General features: G+C 42.5%; 1 protein-coding gene across 1 annotated transcript in view; it reads left to right on the top strand.

The window, feature by feature from the left end:
* The window catches only part of TTN (titin), a 274,297-nt gene extending 263,980 nt beyond the window's left edge, over nucleotides 1-10,317 (top strand). The window contains 7 exon segments of the mRNA XM_078071037.1: nucleotides 116-5,763; nucleotides 5,891-6,047; nucleotides 6,996-7,126; nucleotides 7,208-7,768; nucleotides 7,869-8,022; nucleotides 8,553-8,855; nucleotides 8,989-10,317. Coding sequence (XP_077927163.1) covers nucleotides 116-5,763; nucleotides 5,891-6,047; nucleotides 6,996-7,126; nucleotides 7,208-7,768; nucleotides 7,869-8,022; nucleotides 8,553-8,855; nucleotides 8,989-9,287 — 7,253 coding nt within the window. The 3' untranslated portion in view covers nucleotides 9,288-10,317.
* Nucleotides 10,318-20,858: the final 10,541 nt, after the last annotated feature.

The following is a 20,858-nucleotide window of genomic DNA, read 5'->3' as shown; positions in this document are numbered from 1 at the left end:
AAAATCAGTTTGGTGCTAAATGACATATTGTTAATTAGGGTTGAGGGGGGTCGTTGCACTTAAATAGTGTTGGGTATTGCTAAATTACATTCTTTCTTCTTTTATTCTGCTACAGTTCCAGCTAAGATACACTTGCCTAAAACTCTTGAAGGCATGGGGGCAGTTCATGCTCTCCGAGGTGAGGTGGTCAGCATCAAGATCCCTTTCAGTGGCAAACCAGATCCTGTGATCACCTGGCAGAAAGGACAAGATCTCATCGACAATAATGGCCACTACCAAGTTATTGTCACAAGATCTTTCACATCACTCGTTTTCCCCAATGGAGTAGAGAGAAAAGATGCTGGTTTCTATGTGGTCTGTGCTAAAAACAGATTTGGAATTGATCAGAAGACTGTTGAACTGGATGTGGCGGATGTTCCTGACCCACCCAGAGGAGTCAAAGTTAGTGACATATCACGAGATTCTGTCAACTTAACATGGACTGAGCCAGCTTCTGATGGTGGCAGCAAAATCACCAACTACATTGTTGAAAAATGTGCAACTACTGCAGAAAGATGGCTCCGTGTAGGACAGGCCCGAGAAACACGTTATACCGTGATCAACTTATTTGGAAAAACAAGCTACCAGTTCCGTGTAATAGCTGAAAATAAATTTGGCCTGAGCAAACCTTCTGAGCCTTCAGAACCAACCATAACCAAAGAAGACAAGACCAGAGCCATGAATTACGATGAAGAGGTAGACGAAACCAGGGAAGTTTCCATGACTAAAGCATCTCATTCGTCAACTAAGGAACTGTATGAGAAATATATGATTGCTGAAGATCTTGGGCGTGGTCAGTTTGGAATTGTCCACCGTTGCGTTGAAACATCCTCAAAGAAGACTTACATGGCCAAATTTGTTAAAGTCAAGGGGACTGATCAGGTTTTGGTAAAGAAGGAAATTTCCATTCTAAACATTGCCAGGCACAGAAACATCTTATACCTCCATGAATCATTTGAGAGCATGGAAGAATTAGTTATGATCTTTGAGTTCATATCAGGACTCGATATATTTGAGCGCATTAACACAAGTGCTTTTGAACTTAATGAAAGAGAAATTGTAAGTTATGTTCGCCAGGTCTGTGAAGCACTTGAGTTCTTACATAGTCACAATATTGGACACTTTGACATTAGACCAGAAAATATCATTTACCAAACAAGAAGGAGCTCCACCATTAAAATCATAGAATTTGGTCAAGCCCGTCAGCTGAAGCCAGGGGACAACTTTAGGCTTCTATTCACCGCCCCCGAATACTATGCACCTGAAGTCCACCAGCATGACGTTGTCAGCACCGCCACAGACATGTGGTCACTTGGAACACTGGTGTATGTGCTGTTAAGTGGTACCAATCCATTCCTGGCTGAAACTAACCAACAGATAATTGAGAACATCATGAATGCTGAATATACTTTCGATGAAGAAGCATTCAAAGAGATTAGCCTTGAAGCCATGGATTTTGTTGACCGGCTGTTAGTGAAAGAGAGAAAATCTCGCATGACAGCATCCGAGGCACTCCAGCATCCATGGCTGAAGCAGAAGATAGAAAGAGTCAGTACTAAAGTTATCAGAACATTAAAACACCGGCGTTACTACCACACACTGATCAAGAAAGACCTCAACATGGTTGTGTCAGCGGCCCGAATCGCTTGTGGTGGTGCAATTCGATCTCAGAAGGGAGTGAGTGTGGCTAAAGTTAAAGTAGCATCCATTGAAATTGGCCCAGTTTCTGGGCAGATAATGCATGCAGTTGGCGAAGAAGGAGGATATGCCAAATATGTATGCAAAATTGAAAATTATGATCAGTCTACCCAAGTGACCTGGTACTTTGGAGTCAGACAGCTGGAGAACAGTGAGAAATATGAAATTACCTATGAAGATGGAGTAGCCACCATGTACATCAAAGACATTACCAAATTTGATGATGGCACCTACAGATGCAAAGTAGTCAATGACTATGGTGAAGATAGTTCTTATGCAGAACTATTTGTTAAAGGTGTGAGAGAAACTTACGACTATTACTGCCGTAGAACCATGAAGAAAATTAAGCGCAGAACTGACACGATGAGACTCCTGGAAAGGCCACCAGAATTTACGTTGCCTCTCTATAACAAGACAGCTTATGTGGGTGAAAATGTCCGATTTGGAGTAACTATAACTGTCCACCCAGAGCCTCGTGTAACATGGTATAAATCAGGTCAGAAAATCAAACCAGGTGTTGATGATACAAAGTACACATTTGAATCTGACAAGGGTCTTTACCAGTTAACAATCAGCAGCGTAACTATAGATGATGATGCTGAATATACGGTTGTGGCAAGGAACAAATATGGTGAGGACAGCTGTAAAGCAAAACTGACTGTAACCCCACACCCACCGCCAACAGATACAACCTTAAGACCCATGTTCAAACGGCTGCTGGCAAACGCAGAATGCCAAGAAGGCCAAAGTGTCTGCTTTGAAATTAGAGTGTCTGGCATCCCCCCACCAACATTAAAATGGGAGAAAGATGGCCAGCCATTGTCCCTGGGGCCTAACATTGAAATTATCCATGAAGGCCTGGATTATTATGCTTTGCACATCAGGGACACTTTGCCTGAAGACACAGGTTACTATAGGGTCACCGCCACGAACACAGCTGGATCCACCAGCTGCCAGGCTCACCTTCAAGTGGAACGCTTAAGGTACGTCAAGCATGAATTCAAGACTAAGGAGGAGCGTGAACGACACGTCCAAAAGCAAATTGACAAGACACTAAGAATGGCTGAAATTCTTTCTGGAACTGAAACGGTGCCACTGACACAGGTAGCCCAAGAGGCTCTGAGAGAAGCTGCCATCCTTTACAAACCAGCTGTAAGCACCAAGACTGTAAAAGGGGAATTCCGTCTTGAGACGGAAGAAAAGAAGGAAGAGAGAAAACTCCATATGCCTTATGAGGTACCAACACCACGCAAGTACAAACAGACTACCATAGAAGAAGACCAGCGCATTAAGCAATTTGTGCCTATGTCCGACATGAAATGGTACAAAAAGATACGTGATCAATTTGAAATGCCTGGGAAAATTGACAGAGTTGTACAGAAAAGACCCAAGCGCATCCGCCTTTCAAGATGGGAACAGTTCTATGTGATGCCTCTTCCACGCATTACAGATCAATACAGACCTAAATGGCGTATTCCCAAACTCTCCCAAGATGATCTTGAAATGGTGAGACCAGCCCGCCGCCGTACACCTTCTCCTGATTATGACTTTTATTACAGACCTAGAAGACGTTCTCTTGGTGACATGTCAGATGAAGAATTACTCCTTCCCATTGACGACTACTTGGCAATGAAAAGAACAGAGGAAGAGAGGCTGCGTCTTGAAGAAGAGCTTGAATTGGGTTTCTCAGCTTCACCACCAAGCCGAAGCCCTCCACGTTTTGAGCTTTCTAGTCTGCGTTACTCTTCACCACAAGCTCACGTCAAGGTGGAGGCAGCAAGAAAAGACTTCAGATATTCAACCTACCACATCCCCACTAGGGCTGAGACTAGCACAAGTTATGTGGAACTGCGGGAACGGCACGCCCGGGCCTCGTACAGGCAGCCAAAACAACGGCAGAGGATCATGGCTGAGAAAGAGGATGAAGAGTTGCTTCGTCCAGTCACTAGCACCCAGCGACTCTCAGCATACAGAAGTGAGCTTGACCACATGTCAAAGGAAGAAAAGTCTAGAAAGAAATCAAGGCGACAGAGAGAAGTGACAGAAATAACCGAAATTGAGGAGGAATATGAAATCTCAAAACACGCTCAGCGAGAGGCCTCCTCAAAACATGCTCAAAGAGAGTCCTCCTCCTCATCAGTGTCTAGGCTGCTGAGGCGGCGGCGTTCCCTGTCTCCAACCTATATCGAGTTAATGAGGCCAGTGTCCGAGCTAATCCGGCCACGCCGACCGCCAGAGGAGGAATATGAAGATGACACAGAAAGAAGGTCCCCTACTCCGGAGAGAACTCGCCCTCGTTCCCCCAGCCCTGTGTCTAGTGAGAGATCACTCTCGAGATTTGAGAGGTCTGCCAGATTTGATATCTTTTCCAGGTACGAGTCCATGAAAGCTGCTTTAAAGACTCAGAAGACATCAGAAAGGATGTATGAAGTTTTGAGTCAGCAGCCTTTTACGCTGGACCATGCCCCTCGAATCACACTGAGAATGCGCTCCCACAGGGTACCATGTGGCCAAAATACGCATTTTATCTTAAACGTTCAGTCTAAGCCAACCGCTGAGGTTAAATGGTACCACAATGGTGTTGAACTCCAGGAAAGCAGTAAGATTCATTACACCAACATGAGCGGGGTATTAACCCTAGAAATTCTGGACTGTCAAGCTGAGGACAGCGGAACATACCGCGCCGTGTGCACCAACTACAAAGGTGAGGCCTCGGACTACGCGACCTTGGATGTAACAGGCGGGGATTACACTACCTACGCTTCCCGGCGCAGAGACGAACAAGTGCCCCCATCTGTTTTCCCTGAGCTGACAAGAACAGAGGAATATGCCGTTTCGTCATTCAAGAAAATGTCTGAGATGGAAGCGTCTTCTTCGGTCAGGGAAATGAAGTCACAGATGACAGAGACAAGGGAAAGTCTCTCGGCATATGAACACCATGCATCCGCGGAAATGAAAAGTGCTGTGGTGGAACAAAAGTCGCTGGAAGAAAAAACCACACAGAGAAAGATCAAGACGACTTTGGTGGGAGCAAGAATTCTGACGAAGCCAAGGTCTGTCACTGTGTATGAAGGTGAGTCTGCAAGGTTTTCTTGCGACACAGATGGGGAGCCAGTACCCACTGTGATCTGGCTGCGTGGCGGCCAAGTGATAAGTTCTTCTGCCCGCCACCAAGTGACCACCACAAAGTACAAATCAACCTTCGAGATTTCTTCGGTCCAGGCTTCTGATGAAGGCAACTACAGCGTGGTGGTAGAAAACAGTGAAGGGAGGCAAGAAGCTCCGTTCACTCTGACTGTTCAGAAGGCCAGGGTTCCTGAAAAGGCTGTGACGTCACCACCGAGAGTCAAATCCCCAGAGGCTCGAGTGAAATCTCCAGAAGCCGTTAAGTCTCCAAAACGAGTGAAATCCCCGGAACCAGTCACTTCCCACCCAAAAGCCGTATCACCCACAGAGACAAAACCCACACCAACAGAGAAGGTTCAGCAGCTGCCGGTCTCTGTCCCACCCAAGATAACTCAGTCCCTGAAAGCAGAAGCTTCTAAAGATATTGTGAAGCTGACCTGTGCAGTCGAAAGTAGTGTATTATGCGCAAGAGAGGTCACCTGGTATAAAGATGGCAAGAAACTGAAGGAAAATGGGCATTTTCAGTTTCATTATTCAGCAGATGGTACCTATGAGCTCAAAATCCATAACCTCACAGAATCTGACAGTGGAGAATACATCTGTGAGATATCTAGCGAAGGTGGAACTTCAAAAACGAACTTCCACTTTATGGGACAAGCCTTTAAGAGTATCCATGAACAGGTGTCAAGGACATCAGAAACTAAGAAAGCGGCTCAGAAAACTGCTGAGTCGACAGAAACCAAGAAAACTGAACCAAAAGCTCCTGAACCAATTTCCTCAAAACCAGCCATCGTTACTGGGCTGCAGGATACAATAGCTTCTGCAGACAGCGTCGCTAAGTTCGTGGTTAAAGCTACTGGAGAACCCCAGCCGACCATCATCTGGACAAAGGATGGAAAGGTAACCAGGTCTTAAACGTCTCTCAATTTTATCTCCTAAAAATCTAACCCCTTCCCTCCTCCCTGTCTCCCCAAAAATGTTTAAACTTAACTTACTTTTTAAAACTAAAATCACTTGCATTCTATAGGCTGTTACACAAGGAAGTAAATACAAACTCTCTGAAGACAAAGGAGTTTTCTTCTTAGAAGTTCTTAAGACTGATACTTCTGACAGTGGGCTTTATACTTGCACAGTAACAAATTCAGCTGGATCTGTGTCCTCTAGCTGCAAATTAACTATAAAAGGTAGGTTGGCTTTTGTTTTTACCAATGTTTTTCAGAAAATTATATTAAGGGGCGCCTGGGTGGCTCAGTTGATTAAGTGACTGCCTTCGGCTCAGGTCATGATCCTAGAGTCCCAGGATCGAGCCCCGCATCGGGCTCCCTGCTCAGCAGGGAGCCTGCTTCTCCCTCTGACCCTCCCCCCTCTCATGTACTCTCTCTCTCTCACTCTCTCAAATAAATAAATAAATAAATAAATAAATCCTTAAAAAAAAAAAAAGAAAATATTAAGGAAAGTTTTCTAAACATTCTCCCTTATACACACACACACACACAAAAGTATTAAAGTAAAACTGTTTTCCAAATTCCAGAATACCATTTGTACACAAATATAGAAATACACATATTTAAAGAAAGCATAATATTATCATAAAAAGCACTTATCAAGTGCCTAATTATACATGGTGGTATATAAGATTCCAAAGAGGCAGCCCCTGTTGCCAGGAATATTTAGGAATGAAGTCAGGTGAATATACAAAATGGTACTGCTTCCATAAACCTTCACTCTTGCTAATTTTCCCAAGCAATGCAGTTAGTAAAAGAGCTAGATTACTTTTCCAATTAAAATTAGGCTGCTTTCATTCAATCTTCTAAAACATAATTCAATTTTTTATCAAAAAGTTCCTAAATCCACACATATCCTAAATATTTTGACTGTTCTTTTCAAGACTTTTTCAAGTCATAAGAATCGTCTTCAATTTAGTTTAAAGAATCATTATACTGATCTCAAAAGTCATGCATGACAATTTTCCAAGACAAGGGCTGAGAAAGAATTAAATATTACCTACACTGAATACAAAAGGCAACGTTCCTTTTCTTTGTCTCATTTATTCCCTTGTAGAATCTGTAAGAGTAAAGGGTGGGTGGGGCCTCTTTCCAGTTAAGTTTGCCTTACAGAGCTTTCTTTTTTAGCTGTAAAAGACACTGAGGCACAGAAAGTGTCTACACAAAAGACCTCTGAAATTACGTCACAAAAGAAGGCAGCTGTCCAAGAGGAAATTTCCCAAAAGGCGCTAATTTCTGAAGAAATGAAAATATCAGAGGTGAAATCTCAAGAGAAGGCGGTTGTCCAAGAGGAAATTTCCCCAAAAGCCCTAATTTCTGAAGAAATGAAAAAATCAGAGGTAAAATCTCAAGAAAAGTTAGCCCTCAAGGAGGAAGCTTCAAAGGTTCAGATTTCTGAAAAAGTCAAGAAATCAGAAGCAACCTCTCTGGAAAAATCCGTTGTCCATGAGGAAATCACTAAAACATCAAAGGCATCGGAAGAAATCAAAACGCATGCGGAGATCAAAGCATTTTCTACTCAGATGAGCATAAGTGATGGTCAGAAGGTGACCTTAAAAGCCAACATTGCTGGTGCCACGGATGTGAAATGGGTACTGAATGGCGTAGAGCTCACTAACTCTGAGGAGTACAGATACGGTGTCTCGGGCAGCGATCAGACCCTAACCATCAAGCAGGCCAGTCACAAAGACGAAGGGATCCTCACCTGCATAGGCCAAACCAGCCAAGGGCTCATCAAATGTCAGTATGATCTGACCCTGAGCAAAGAACTCTCCGATGCTCCAGCCTTCATCTCACAGCCCAGATCTCAAAATATTAACGAAGGACAAAATGTTATCTTTTCTTGTGAAGTCAGTGGTGAGCCATCCCCAGAAATCGAATGGTTTAAAAACAACTTGCCGGTAAGTTTAATTATGAATATACCATCAAAGAAAATTTAAAATGCCACATCTATTCCTGAAGAGCTCAAAGAAACACTTCTTCCCCCTCCTTACATTTTAGATTTCTGTTTCTTCAAATATCAGTGTAAGTCGCTCCAGAAACGTATATTCTCTTGAAATCCGAAATGCCTCAGTAAGCGACAGTGGGAAGTACACAGTTAAGGCCAAGAATTTCCGTGGCCAGTGTTCAGCTACCGCTTCCTTAACAGTCCTTCGTAAGTATATCTTTCCCATTTTCCTCACATGCTTAAGGCCTTTATGTATTTTTTCCCCTTTGTCTTCAGCACAGCCAACTCTGAGGAGTCTCATTAAATTCCATGTGTAACAGGCACAGGCCTCCTGTGTGAATTCATCCTTACAATCAAATTTTCTTTGCAGCTAAACAGATATGTGGACAAATTAACTTTCTAAGCCAAGCTACCAAGTGCCCGGTTATATTTTTTTTTTTCAGAATGCACAATAACTCTGTGATTTTCTATATGACTAATCATTTTTCTCCTAGTTATTCTAGCACCTGCATGTAATGTAATGATAGAAATCTAAAGATTCGTTTCTTGGAGACATTGAGCTAGCTCTTGACAAATGTATGTATTTGCTTATGCTTTCACAGCAAATTGTTTGGGTTACGTTTGTGTGTGTGTGTGTGTGTGTGTGTGTAAGTTTTCCATCTCTGGAAGTCATTGTCAGATGTCCCCAATTAACCAGATGTCATTGATGTTCACCGTGTATCTGCTATGCTCCACAGCTCTAGTTGAAGAACCTCCCAGAGAGGTAGTATTGAGGACAAGTGGTGACACAAGCTTGCAAGGAAGCTTCTCGTCTCAGTCAGTCCAAATGTCTGCCTCTAAGCAGGAGGCCTCCTTCAGCAGTTTCAGCAGCAGCAGTGCTAGCAGCATGACTGAAATGAAATTTGCAAGCATGTCTGCCCAAAGCATGTCCTCCATGCAAGAGTCCTTTGTAGAAATGAGTTCCAGCAGTTTTATGGGAAAATCTAGCATGACACAACTGGAAAGCTCAACTAGTAGAATGCTTAAAGCAGGCGTAAGAGGTGAGCAATAAAAAATTACTGGTAGAGGTAGACAAGCCTAGTAGCACGGTAGAGTCTTTAGTTCATGTAATTTAGTAGAAAGCAAATCATGTTTTCAGCGATCCTAAAACATTTTTGTTGTTGTTCGATAAAGGAATTCCACCTAAAATTGAAGCTCTTCCCTCTGACATCAGCATTGATGAGGGCAAAGTTTTAACAGTAGCCTGTGCCTTTACGGGTGAGCCTACTCCAGAAATAATATGGTCCCGTGGTGGAAGAAAAATTCAAACCCAAGAACAACACGGGAGATTCCACATTGAAAACACAGATGACCTGACGACTCTGATCATCACGGACGTACAGAAACAAGATGGTGGACTTTATACCCTGAGCTTAGGGAATGAATTTGGATCTGACTCTGCCACTGTGAATATAAATATTCGATCCATGTAAGAGGGCCTGTGGTCCTCATATTCATACTCCTTCTTAACCTTTCACAAATGATTCACATGGACTAATCTTTCTGATCTGTAAATATTCCAAAAGAAAAAGTAGTTTTGTATCAGCCTAAATGAGTCAAAGTTCAAAATTAGACATTTCGATCTTTCATAATTGTTGACCTAAGAATATTATACATTTTCTAGTGACATGTACATACTGTATATAGCCGGATTAACGGTTATAAAGTTTTGTACCATTTATTTTATGACATTTTACAATGTAACTTTTGAAACTAACCGTTGGTAGGAGAAAGTTTCTTACGGAACGAATACCCTGCTCAACACTTTATCAATCTTTGTGCCTCAACATAATGTTGATGTCTAAGTATGCCTCAATGGGTTGAGAAATTCCCCATTGAAGAAGTCCTATCCACCTAAAAGATGATGCCATGCATGTAACCGGACATGTGCACCAATACCTATTGAATCAGAAATGTAAGGCATTGGTGATGTTTGCATTTACCCTCCTGTAAGCAACACTTTAACGTCTTACATTTTCTCTGATGATGTCACACTCTAAATTATCATGACTTAAATATTACCAGAGCAGAGTGTAACGGCCAACACTCTGTTCGCTCCTTCTACACTGTCTCTGACCATAGAGAGTGCGGGGATAGCTTGGAAAAGTAACATCGCCTGGCCATCCCTTCATTTCACCAAGCTATTCAAGTATTCCTATGCCAGAGCAGTGTCAACTCTTGGAGGTTCTGGGGTGCAGCCAACGCCTTCGTGTGGTAGCTCTAAATTCAAATTTAAACCTGAGAAACTGGGGCAACTAAGCGATGAGCCACAGCAAAAAAAAAAAAAAACAACAAAATAAAGCTGTCGTTAAATTAAAAACAACTACACCCTTACTAACTGCCCAAAATGTCAATTTGATGTAGTTCCTTTCATGCAGTTATAAATTCAATTGTTAGTTACAATTGTTGGACCTCCTTGAGAAATAGTAACAACAAAATAAAGCAAGCTATCTGCACCTCAAACTGTGTGGTTGGTTGTTTTTTGTGAAATTCTGGGGTTGGGGAGTAGGACCTCACAAATCACAGAAATGATCACAGATAAGATCGAGTAAATCGAGCTCAAAAAGGCCCATGTCAATAGGTTCTTTAAAGCAAATATTTGAATTATTGTGTTAAATATATTCAACAATTTTTTAAAGCACAGATTTGATTCTCATGGATAAATTTATTCTCAAAACTTAACAAAAAAACCCCAAAATAACAGCTTAAATCTGTTAAAATTATCAAGAAAAATATTTTTATGGGGACTGATTCAACTCAATCCATCAAAAATCCGGAACAGCTATAGTTCACAGTATTTTGTGTTAGACACCCTTGGGCACAACACAAAGATGAGCAAGATAACATAGACCCTACCTGAAGGGATGCAATGAAGAGACATTGACAGCCCGGACAGGCTGTGAGTTTGGGGGGAGGCCTGAGGGAGGGGAGGGAAATAACCTCGCGGACAAAGAGGGACACCTGTCGGCCAGAGCAGTCTCTGCAAGCCAGGGCCTCTAAGGAGCCACCACTCAAGAAACCTGGTCGGGGGGCGCCTGGGTGGCTCAGTCGGTTAAGCGTCTGCCTTCGGCTCGGGTCGTGATCCCGGGGTCCTGGGATCGAGCCCCGCATCGGGCTCCCTGCTCCTCGGGAAGCCTGCTCCTCGGGAAGCCTGCTCCTCGGGAAGCCTGCTTCTCCCTCTCCCACTCCCCCTGCTTGTGTTCCCTCTCTCGCTGTGTCTCTCTCTGTCAAATAAATAAATAAAATCTTAAAAAAAAAAAAAAAGAAACCTGGTCGGGTACACTTACCCTGGGGGACCTGGGCAGTATCAACAGCATCTACGACATCATGTAACCATTTTAAATGCCTATTCTTACCAAGTCTTTAGCTAGTCTGAGATAGCTGTGATGTTTATTTGTCGTTCTACATCAAAGAGCTTATTTCCTCCTGGGGGACTCCATTCACAGGAAGACCTTTACCTACCACCAAATCTCTTGCCCCTAATGGCCCTGTAATTACACCTCTGGGGCTTGATAACCATTCCTGGAAAGGTCTTTCTTAAGCTTGTCTGGGGTCTTAGGGATACAGTGATAACGTGAGCCTGGTAGACCCTGTGGGTACACAAGAGGTGGGGGGAAGAAGGAACCTGCAGAGGTGAGAGGGTACCTTACTGCCCACCGCCTTCTCGGTGCCAATGACCCCTGCCTCCGAGCTGGCAGTGGGGAGGTACGAGTCCAGCCCAGCAAGCCGGGCTCCCCTGAGGATGCGGTGTGGGAATGTGGGCTCATGGGGATGACCCCCATTCACTCCTACCCCACTTTAAGAAAAGGTGGGAAGCAAGTAGGGGGAGAGAGCATGCCAATGCTTTCCAATCCCTCAGGAATCATGTGGAAAAGCCAGCAAGTCCTGAAAGTCAGGACTCCAAATCTGAAATTCATGCTTATCCTCATATCTTCAGGGGTCCGTGAACATACTGAGATTATGTCTATGTATATTTTTTAGGGATTATGACTCCTAGTTTTCATTTCATTTTTAAAGATGTCAGTGATTCAAAAAGTTTAAGAAATACTGCCCTACATGTTTCAAAGGGAGCAGGCAGATAGATGCCAAGGCATCTGAGAAATACCTACACATAGCTCCCACAAAAAGAGGCAGTGGTGAGCCCCATTTTGGAAACCGCTCTGATGCGGGAACAGAAGGCAAGCTGAGGACAAAGCAGAAGCTGACACCCCACAAACACCCCCCCCCCCCCATATGTGTGACATTCCTCAGACACTCCTGGCTGCCCTAAAGGAAAAACAAATAGTTAACTTGTACGGATCACAGTCCTGCAAGACCTGAGTCTCCCTCAGTTTACAAATGTCCTAGTGATTTACAAGGAAGAAGCTTTCTTATCAATAGCCTAACTTCCAGAGACCCAGAACTGTTTCCTGAAGCCCTAACATCACCCTCCCCTCCATAAAATTGAGGGAGGCTGAGGCAGAAGGAAATGTAAATAAAACTGAATTTCTTTTAAACCTGCAACGCATTGATAAGGATGTGTGATAGGAATGTAACATCCTCCAGGAAGCTCCCAACTATCTTACTGTTAATGCCTTACTAGAGGGGTAAACCACCTTAACAATGGCAAGGTCTCCGGTCTCCTGTGAATCTTCTTTGACAAATGAAAGCCTTTCAAAACCTCCCTTTTTCCTTACCTCCCCCAACCCCATAGTATAGAATCAGCCACGCCTCACAGCCCCGGGGCAGCAGCTCATTCTGCCCACGAGTCCTGGCCCCGGGCTTTCATAAACCACCATTTTGCACCAAAGATGCCTCAAGAATTCTTTCTTGGTCTGGGCTCCAGACTCCACCCCACCGAACCTCATCTATATTCCAAAATCACATCACTTCCAGGGCTCTGATGTTCAGGATTCCTTTCCTTCTGCAGCCAGAAGGGGCTGCTATGGATGAGCCTGGTGTGGATGTGTATTTCTCTGAGGGCCCCCCGAAACCAGGTGTTCCTGAACCAGCAGAGCCCCAAGGACAAATGCTTCTTGCTAAGGACGGAACAGGTATACATTTCCTGAATTACAGGGGAAGGTTCTAGGGATGTTGAAACCCTGTCTGACCCCAGTCTCAGCCTTAGAAAGAACATGAGGGCAGAATTCTTCCCTGCACTTGCAACACAGGAATGAAATCAGCTTTTTGTTGACGGCTGTCAGTTTTGCCTGAGAGCCCTGCAGTCAGGTGAGGCACACGGGCACTCCCCCCGCCATCTGCTGAGAACCTCGCCCACATCCTCCTCTACTCTTGTGTCCTGCCTAGAACAACCTGAAGAAGATGCAGAGAAGGGACACCACCAGGTCCATCGGGCCAAGACCAGATAGGAGGCTGAGATGCCCTGTCTCATAAATGGAAGGACCACTAAGGGGAAGAAAAATGGGGCCACAAGTGGAAAGACCCACCAGACAGAAAGCTGCAAGGGGAGAACACTGAGATCTAGGGCCTTTGAATAACGTGCCCGAAGCCACATAGTAGCAGAGCTGGAACGAGGGGCCAGCTCCCCATTTCCCAACATGGGCTCGGCACCCCTTCACAACACCAACATTCGAACCTGCAGAAGAGTGAGAGGGAGGAAGGGAGGCCTGTTTAGGGAGAAGAAGGTTCTGTTCCACCTTTCAGGGTCATTATGGTTCCAGGACAGGGTAGACAGCAAGATGCCCTCAGGTCACTCCCGATAAAAAGGCTCCTCAGTGCCAGTGTAGTCCATTGCTCCTCTCAGAAAGCTTAGAACCTTCACTGGCATCTGCTATATAGCCAGGAAATAGGGGCTTATCTGACCCAACAACATGCCATGTGGACAGACAGTGGGTGAGAGAGCCAGCAGCTCTCTGGACACCATGTTGTGGGCTCTAAAGAAGGAACAGAAAAGAACCTTTCCCACCTTCAAGGAAGGAGGCAATCTGCCTGGTTCTCAGTGGCTGCCTTAGACGGAGGGAAGCCAATGGAAAGTTCCTGGAATGTTTACGGGAGGGGACCCCAGCCATGGTCAGGGAGGTTTTGAGAGCTGGGCACTGGACAGACATTATTCCCGAGCACTTGGAGGATTTGGTTTCGCTGGAGACTGGGATGAGTAAATTTCTTACTTCAGGGGAAATTTCTTTCTCTTTCCATGAAGAATTAGCAAAGTAAAGATGTGAACGAGGACATATCCTTGCAAGGACTACAACTTTTTTTTTCCTTAACACATACGAAAGCTGTGTGCGGGGATTGCAAGAGCATGGCCTTCAGCCCAGAGACCGTTCTTTCGGTTCCGTTTTCTCTCCCCGCCTTGGGGAGCGTGGAGCTCGGTGGTGATGTGACGGTGGGTGTCACTTCCTCCACACGTGCTCCAGATCAGAAAGACCACCTCTAGCTTGTAACCTGCGGACGTGAGCACACAGTACTGCTTTCATTTTCCAACGCTGTATGAAAATATCACGCACGACTGACTTAGGACAGAAAACCAGAGAAAGCAGCAGAAGGCAGGATGTATCAAGAGCTACATTCACCCTAATACCACCTGCAACAGTGCATCTCAAGCTTGACAGAGCATAGGGAGAACCTGAGGATCGGCAGATCCTAGGCAGGGGCCCGACATTCGACAATTCCAATAAGCTCCCAGGTGAAGCTGATGCTGCTGATCTTCAGGCCACGCTACCAAGGACCTGGAAAAATGATTGGCCTTTCTGGCTGTTAGATGATGGCCCCGAACTTGAACGCTATCTAACATGCCTCTTAAATGTAACAACCAGGAGTGAGAGCTTCCACCTAGCTCAGTGGTTCTCAGCCTTGGCTACTCATTGGAATCGCAGGGGAGCTTTCAAAAATACCAATAACTGGGTTCCACGCCGAGGGAGCCTGCTGTAATTGGTCGGGGTCAAGCATCAGGAAGTGTAAATGCTCCTGGGGGGTTCTAATGTACAGCCGAGGGGGAGAACCCCTGACCTAGCCAAATCAGGTGACCCGTTAAATGTTTTCATCTAAATGTTACTTCTCCTCCTACAATCTTTTCTCACATTACAGCACTAACTTTGATTTAGCCAATCAGATTTTACATTTAAGTGCGCAGGAAACCAGTTGTCACATTATTTTAAAAGCAAAGGGCTACCCACCCTTCCTTACACTTTCAATACATGCTGTCCTTAAATTTTTCTTAGTGATGTAGCAAATTTATTAAAGCTTCCCCCACACTGTTGACATGGCTCAGTTTTATTGATTTATAAAACTGCTACAATACTTTAAACAAGCAGAATTTTCGTAACAAAAATATAGAGTACACCTTTTGGCATTTGGAAGTGAAAAAAAGAATACTCACAAAGGAAGTATACATATACTTTAAAATCAAGTTTATTTTTCCCCTGGGAACAAAAATCCTATTTAAGAATGTTTCAAGATTAAAGTCCTTAGTTATATCAATCTAAAGCCATATTTGCTATTAGGTTATTAAGTTTTATTTAGAGACTAGCTTTTCTATCAATTTCAATATTTCCAATTTATTTAACTTCTAAAGTCACAAATTGTTCATTAAACATTAAACATTAAACCCACAAGCTCTTGTTGTAAGAACCATTATTAGTTATGACTAACCCAAAATAAAAACATTTCAAAGGCAAAAAAAAATCATGTGCTTATGTAATACTTATACACATAAAGAAAAAGCTATTTTAAAACAACCCATGATATTTTATTGAGGTAAAATAATGGTTGGTGTGCAAATGTGAATAATAAATACTATTTAACTAGTTAACTAAAAAAAAAAGTGAAAATTTAGGACAGCCAATTATATTTAAGATAGTCAATTTATCTAAACTATTAAAAATAAAGCACTGAGTTTTAAGTGTACTCAAGAATTACAAAGCAAAGGGACACCTGGGTGGCTCAGTTGGTGAAGCATCTGCCTTCGGCGCAGGTCATGATCCCAGGGTCCTGGGATCGAGCCCGAGCCTGCATCCTTGCTCAGCAGGGAGCCTGCTTCTCCCCCTCCTGCTCCCCCTGCTCGTGCTCTCTCTCTCAAATAAATAAACTCTTTAAAAAAAAAAATTACAAAGCAAATTTGAATGCTAACAAAATAGCACTTAGTAGTCAATGAATAGTGACTGAACAAATTTTTTAAGTTAAATAAATATGTAAGCTATCCTAAATTTAAATGCCCTCTTGAACTCACCACCCTTCCCAAATGATTCTTTTGTTTTCCAAAACAGTTCACCAAAAGAGGAAATGCTGAGGAGGCTCTTTTGGGGGACTCTGTGTCATTAATCAAACATGGAAAAAAAGTTACAAATATTGAATCATTATGTTAAACACCTGAAACTAATATAATGTTATATGTCAATTATACCTCAATTAAAAAAAAACTTCTATTTCGTTTGAGTCATTAAAAAATGGAGAAAAAGATAAAGTGAATAAGAATATTTAAAAAGGAAAAGCAGAATGGGAAAAGTTCCCATGACTTTCTCTTTGGCTAGATAATATTGGAAAGCTCTTAGAAACTTACTTTTAACATTCACCCATGATTTTTATAACATAACATACAACCATGATTTCTTCAGAGTGGGCAAAAAGGAAAGGCTGAGATAACATACAGAATTTGAAAACCAGAGGGCAAGAAAAAGATTACATAGTGAGACTTATTTTCTCTAGATCAAGCTAATAATGAATGTGAACTATCAAAAACCTCATCTAAAACTATATCCACTTCCTTACTCCCTTCATACTCTCCCAAAAGAAAGAAAAAAACACCTATAGGAGTTGAATCAGAAAGTGACAAACATTATAGTAAAGGAAGTCACGTGTCCTCGAAATATACTGTTATGAGGCCAAAAAATGGTAGGTCAGTGGTACATTTTGCTACGCTTCATAACTCAAGCCATATTCAAGGACATTGTGTGGCCAACATGGCCTGATTCACAAAAGCAAGAAAGAAGTTTCAATCTACAAATGCCACCTCTCCCCGCCCACGGCCAAAAACAATGGCTTCTGTTTTAAAAAAAAAAAAAGCAGCAGCAAGGAGAAGGGACAACTCTAAGGAGAGCTGCTACTTACATAAAACTGCAGATGAACTAAAACTCTTCTCTCAAGTGATGACTAAGGGCGACTGAAACACAAAAGGTGACTTATATAAAGCACTGGTAGGCTACTGATTTGCACTTGCTAACCTTAGACTTTTTAAGGTTTTTTAAAAGCATGGCACTGTTTTGGGTCTTTTTCCTGCCTGGGCACCACGTCAAGGTTGCAAAGGTCTTCGAATTCACAAAGGCCCCGCTAGTAAATGAATGGTGTGTGTTACTTAGGCACACATACACACTGGCCTGAATAGGTGATGGGCTAGTTTTGTTTCCATTTAAAATTTATACATATGGTTAAGTTCATCCTGGTGTGATAGTATAAACTGAAAATAAGGAATCAATTATGAATTGTTCAACTTTGTTTATTGTGAGTGCTTGAAAAATGTAATCTAGCAAAGTTACGCAGAGTCCAACCATAATCATTGCCCTATATTCTGGATGACAGAAAACCCTTGCCGCCACTCCCCACAGCCTCCCAAGCCCATGACAGACATCATTCATCAGGTAGGTGGCTTACACTCTGCTGATCCCAGCCTCAAACTCAGAATCCCTGGAAGCTATAGCTAACTGGTCAGAGCTGGCACAGAAGAAAAAAAAAAAAAAAAGTCTGCCATCCATGGTCACAATGCTATAAACCACAGGTTATTTATTGCCGCACACTTCTCTCCAGCCGGCCACTGCAAAACAAGAAGACAAACAAACAACAAATAATAAGCCAAATACCAGTTGCATATCTTACTTGTACTGTAAGGCCTCACCCAGCCTGAGGCAGCATAGCAAGGGACCCCAGACAATCTTCCGGGTGTGCTACCTCTGACGCATGCTCAAACACCTGGACGACCTAGCAACTCCTAGCAAGCACAAAGACCACAGAAAAGGACACAGGATAGAAATTTCCTATTTAGGGGCACCTGGGTGGCTCAGTCGTTAAGCGTCTGCCTTCGGCTCGGGTCGTGACCCCAGGGTCCTGGGATCGAGCCCCGCATCGGGCTCCCTGCTCAGCAGAGAGCCTGCTTCTCCCTCTCCCACTCCCCCTGCTTGTGTTCCCTCTCTCGCTATGTTTCTCTCTGTCAAATAAAGAAATAAAATCTTAAAAAAAAAAAAAAGAAAAGAAATCTCCTATTTAATTCAAGTACAGTCTGATTCGGGTGACAAGACTTAAAAGATATTTATTGTATGCTCATTTACCATGTAAATTTGTCAAATAAAGATTTTAATCACATGGACACGTATACATTCCAAGACAGAAATCTGGATGCTTCACACTTGCTGTGTCTGGGCCACACTTTTGATTGCTGCCAGACAAATAAAAAACACAACTCTGTTTTGACTGAGTCATGGTAATTTCTCCAGCAAACTTGTTTTATCCTTTGTAGCTCCACTTGTAAAATCAATTGTGAAACTCAATGTAAAGCTGTATCTCAAAACAAAACAATTCCAGGTTCCACTGTCCACAACCAAGAAACCATACGTCCAGACATACTTGCATACACATTCGTGCACACACAATTAAAGAAAAGCACTAGAAATTCTACGATTGCCTTTCAAAAGAAAATGGCCTCATTCTAGTTATCCAGAAAAAAGCAGTCAAGTCATAGCTCCTTGCATAGGGGGATTGAAAAGAAAATAAAAGAGCTGAAGTGCCGGTCAGGTCAACAACAGCAGAGGCCAGAATTATTCTACCGTCACACACCAAAAATACTTGTGAAGTATATAGAGTTACCTCCTTCTTTATTACCAGCTGCACCATAGAGACGTGCCACCTTGCTATCGAAGAGCTAATCTGAGCAACTGCACGTACACCTACATAAAAGAAAAGCTAGCGCATCGGGAGAAGGTCTGTAAGGGTACACTCCGAAGAAGAGTGGTCATCTCAGGGCAGTGGGGGTACCAAGGCGAAATGTCACTTTCTTCATATTGTCTAAATGATAACTTAATAAAGAGAACATATTCAGGTACTGCTTAAAAAAATAAAATCTTCAAAAATATAAATAAATAAGAGAAAGGGTGGGAAATAACCCAGCTCTCTCAGAAACTGAAGTCAAGAGTCCGGGGAGAAGATGATGGCATGGAGTGGGGCTGACAAGTTCCCCTAGAATGCCTCCTCTTCATTGCACATTAGTCTTTATTCCGAAACTGCTAACCTCATCCAAAATGACCACCTCTGCCTGCTTAATGCCAAGAGAGGCTGCCAAGAAAAGAGTGTGTGGATACAGCTCATGGGGGCTACAGCCCCCTTCATGACACTATTCTCTCGCCTCTGTTCCTAACTGCCCCTGGGCTACCAAACCCGGTAATATACTTCATACTGAGAGTTAAGTGCGTAAAACAGTCTTTGCAACAAATTTTCAAAAGCACAAAGACTATCAACAGCATTCTCCTCTCACTGTGACGACAGAACTAAGGAAGAATTCATTACAGTCATACTTTTTATTCCTCATTGATATTCTGAATACATCACCCACATAAAACTATTCCTTCACTGATGTCAAAGGAATTGCTTAATTTGTTAATATCCCTGTACATTAATTCATTTGTTTTAACCATCACAATTACTAAAAATCTAATCCATCCTGCTGTAAATTCTGGCTTTTGTGGGTTATTTATTCAGCAACTAACACTAGTCTAGAAGCACATGAACTAAAAATACTAAATAAAACAGATAATGTAAACACTTAGAATTTCAGGATATAGTAACAAAATGTTCATCATGCTGATCAGTCACGTAGGAGTTAATCCTGGTTCTGCATATTTTGGATATTTTTGTATGCCTGTACTTTAGTATCTTTGTTATAAGGGTATAATGAGGTAAAGCAAACGGCCCGTAGTAAGTGTTACAAATGTTTTATTATCAAAGAGACCAATAAAAGACTTTTTTGGGGGAAGCACATTATGGGACAGAAAAGAAAAATTCTATCCTATGAAAATATGCTAGATTAGTTACTGCATTTGGAGAAAAGGCAGCATAAGGGCTCCAAAGCTGCAGACATCAAAGCTTCAGAGATAAAGTATCAAAGCGAATAATAAAGGGGCACAATAATATTCGCACCTAGGGAAGGGGGAAATGCCAGCAACAAGCTAATGCCAGGCATGCTTTTAACCCTGGCCGTGTCTCCCTGTTTCATCTGTACTACCAAAGGTAACCTGATAATTTGCAAAGAGGTTTATTCACATTCCTTTTGTAGGAAAATTCCTCATGTCTAGTGGTATTAATATTTACAGCCATTGTCACAACCACTGGACTCTAGTGAGAGAGAATTCAAAACTCCTTATAAATAAAAATCCTTCAAAAAAAGAAAAATCCTTCTCCAAAGTATGCAGCTCACTACCCACAAAAACAGGAGTGTGAGCACCTAATCCCACTTCACCTCTAAAAATTAGAATTCAGTGTTATCATACAGTCAATCTAGATTCAAAGGAGATACTTAAACTTGAGCAAATGCAGACATTCTGATGCATAAATTCACATTTTCTGAAAACTGTACAACCACTCACAAGGTCATAGATCCAGAGACTGGAGACCACCATTTCTCTATTTCTATACCCTATATATTCAAAGAGTATTACATCTACTGGCTGTAGATAAGGCATAATAAACGATCATCTCCAGAAGTTTATTTTCCTCACTTCATATTTAGATGATCAAAACGCAATACCAATAAAGCTTAAAAACACATCAAAATCGTTATTACATACTTTTAAAAACGTATACGGTAATAATTACTGATTGGATTTTTAAGGCTTTAATGTGTCTTCGAAAGATAACCTTTAATACCTGAACATTTCATGTGAAGTCTAGCTAAATGTAGGGCCAAATTATCAAACACTAGATTTTCCCATATGTCAATAATTCTTCCTATGATGAAAATCTTAGGAATCTTAATCCAAGTCTAAATGGATTACTGGATTAAGCGTGATAGTCATAAAAACCATCAT

This window comes from Halichoerus grypus, chromosome 4, assembly GCF_964656455.1.
Source record: "Halichoerus grypus chromosome 4, mHalGry1.hap1.1, whole genome shotgun sequence".
NCBI classification, from domain to species: domain Eukaryota; kingdom Metazoa; phylum Chordata; class Mammalia; order Carnivora; family Phocidae; genus Halichoerus; species Halichoerus grypus.
The sequence above is the reverse complement of the archived record's forward strand: the minus strand, read 5'-3'. Positions and strand labels throughout refer to the sequence as shown.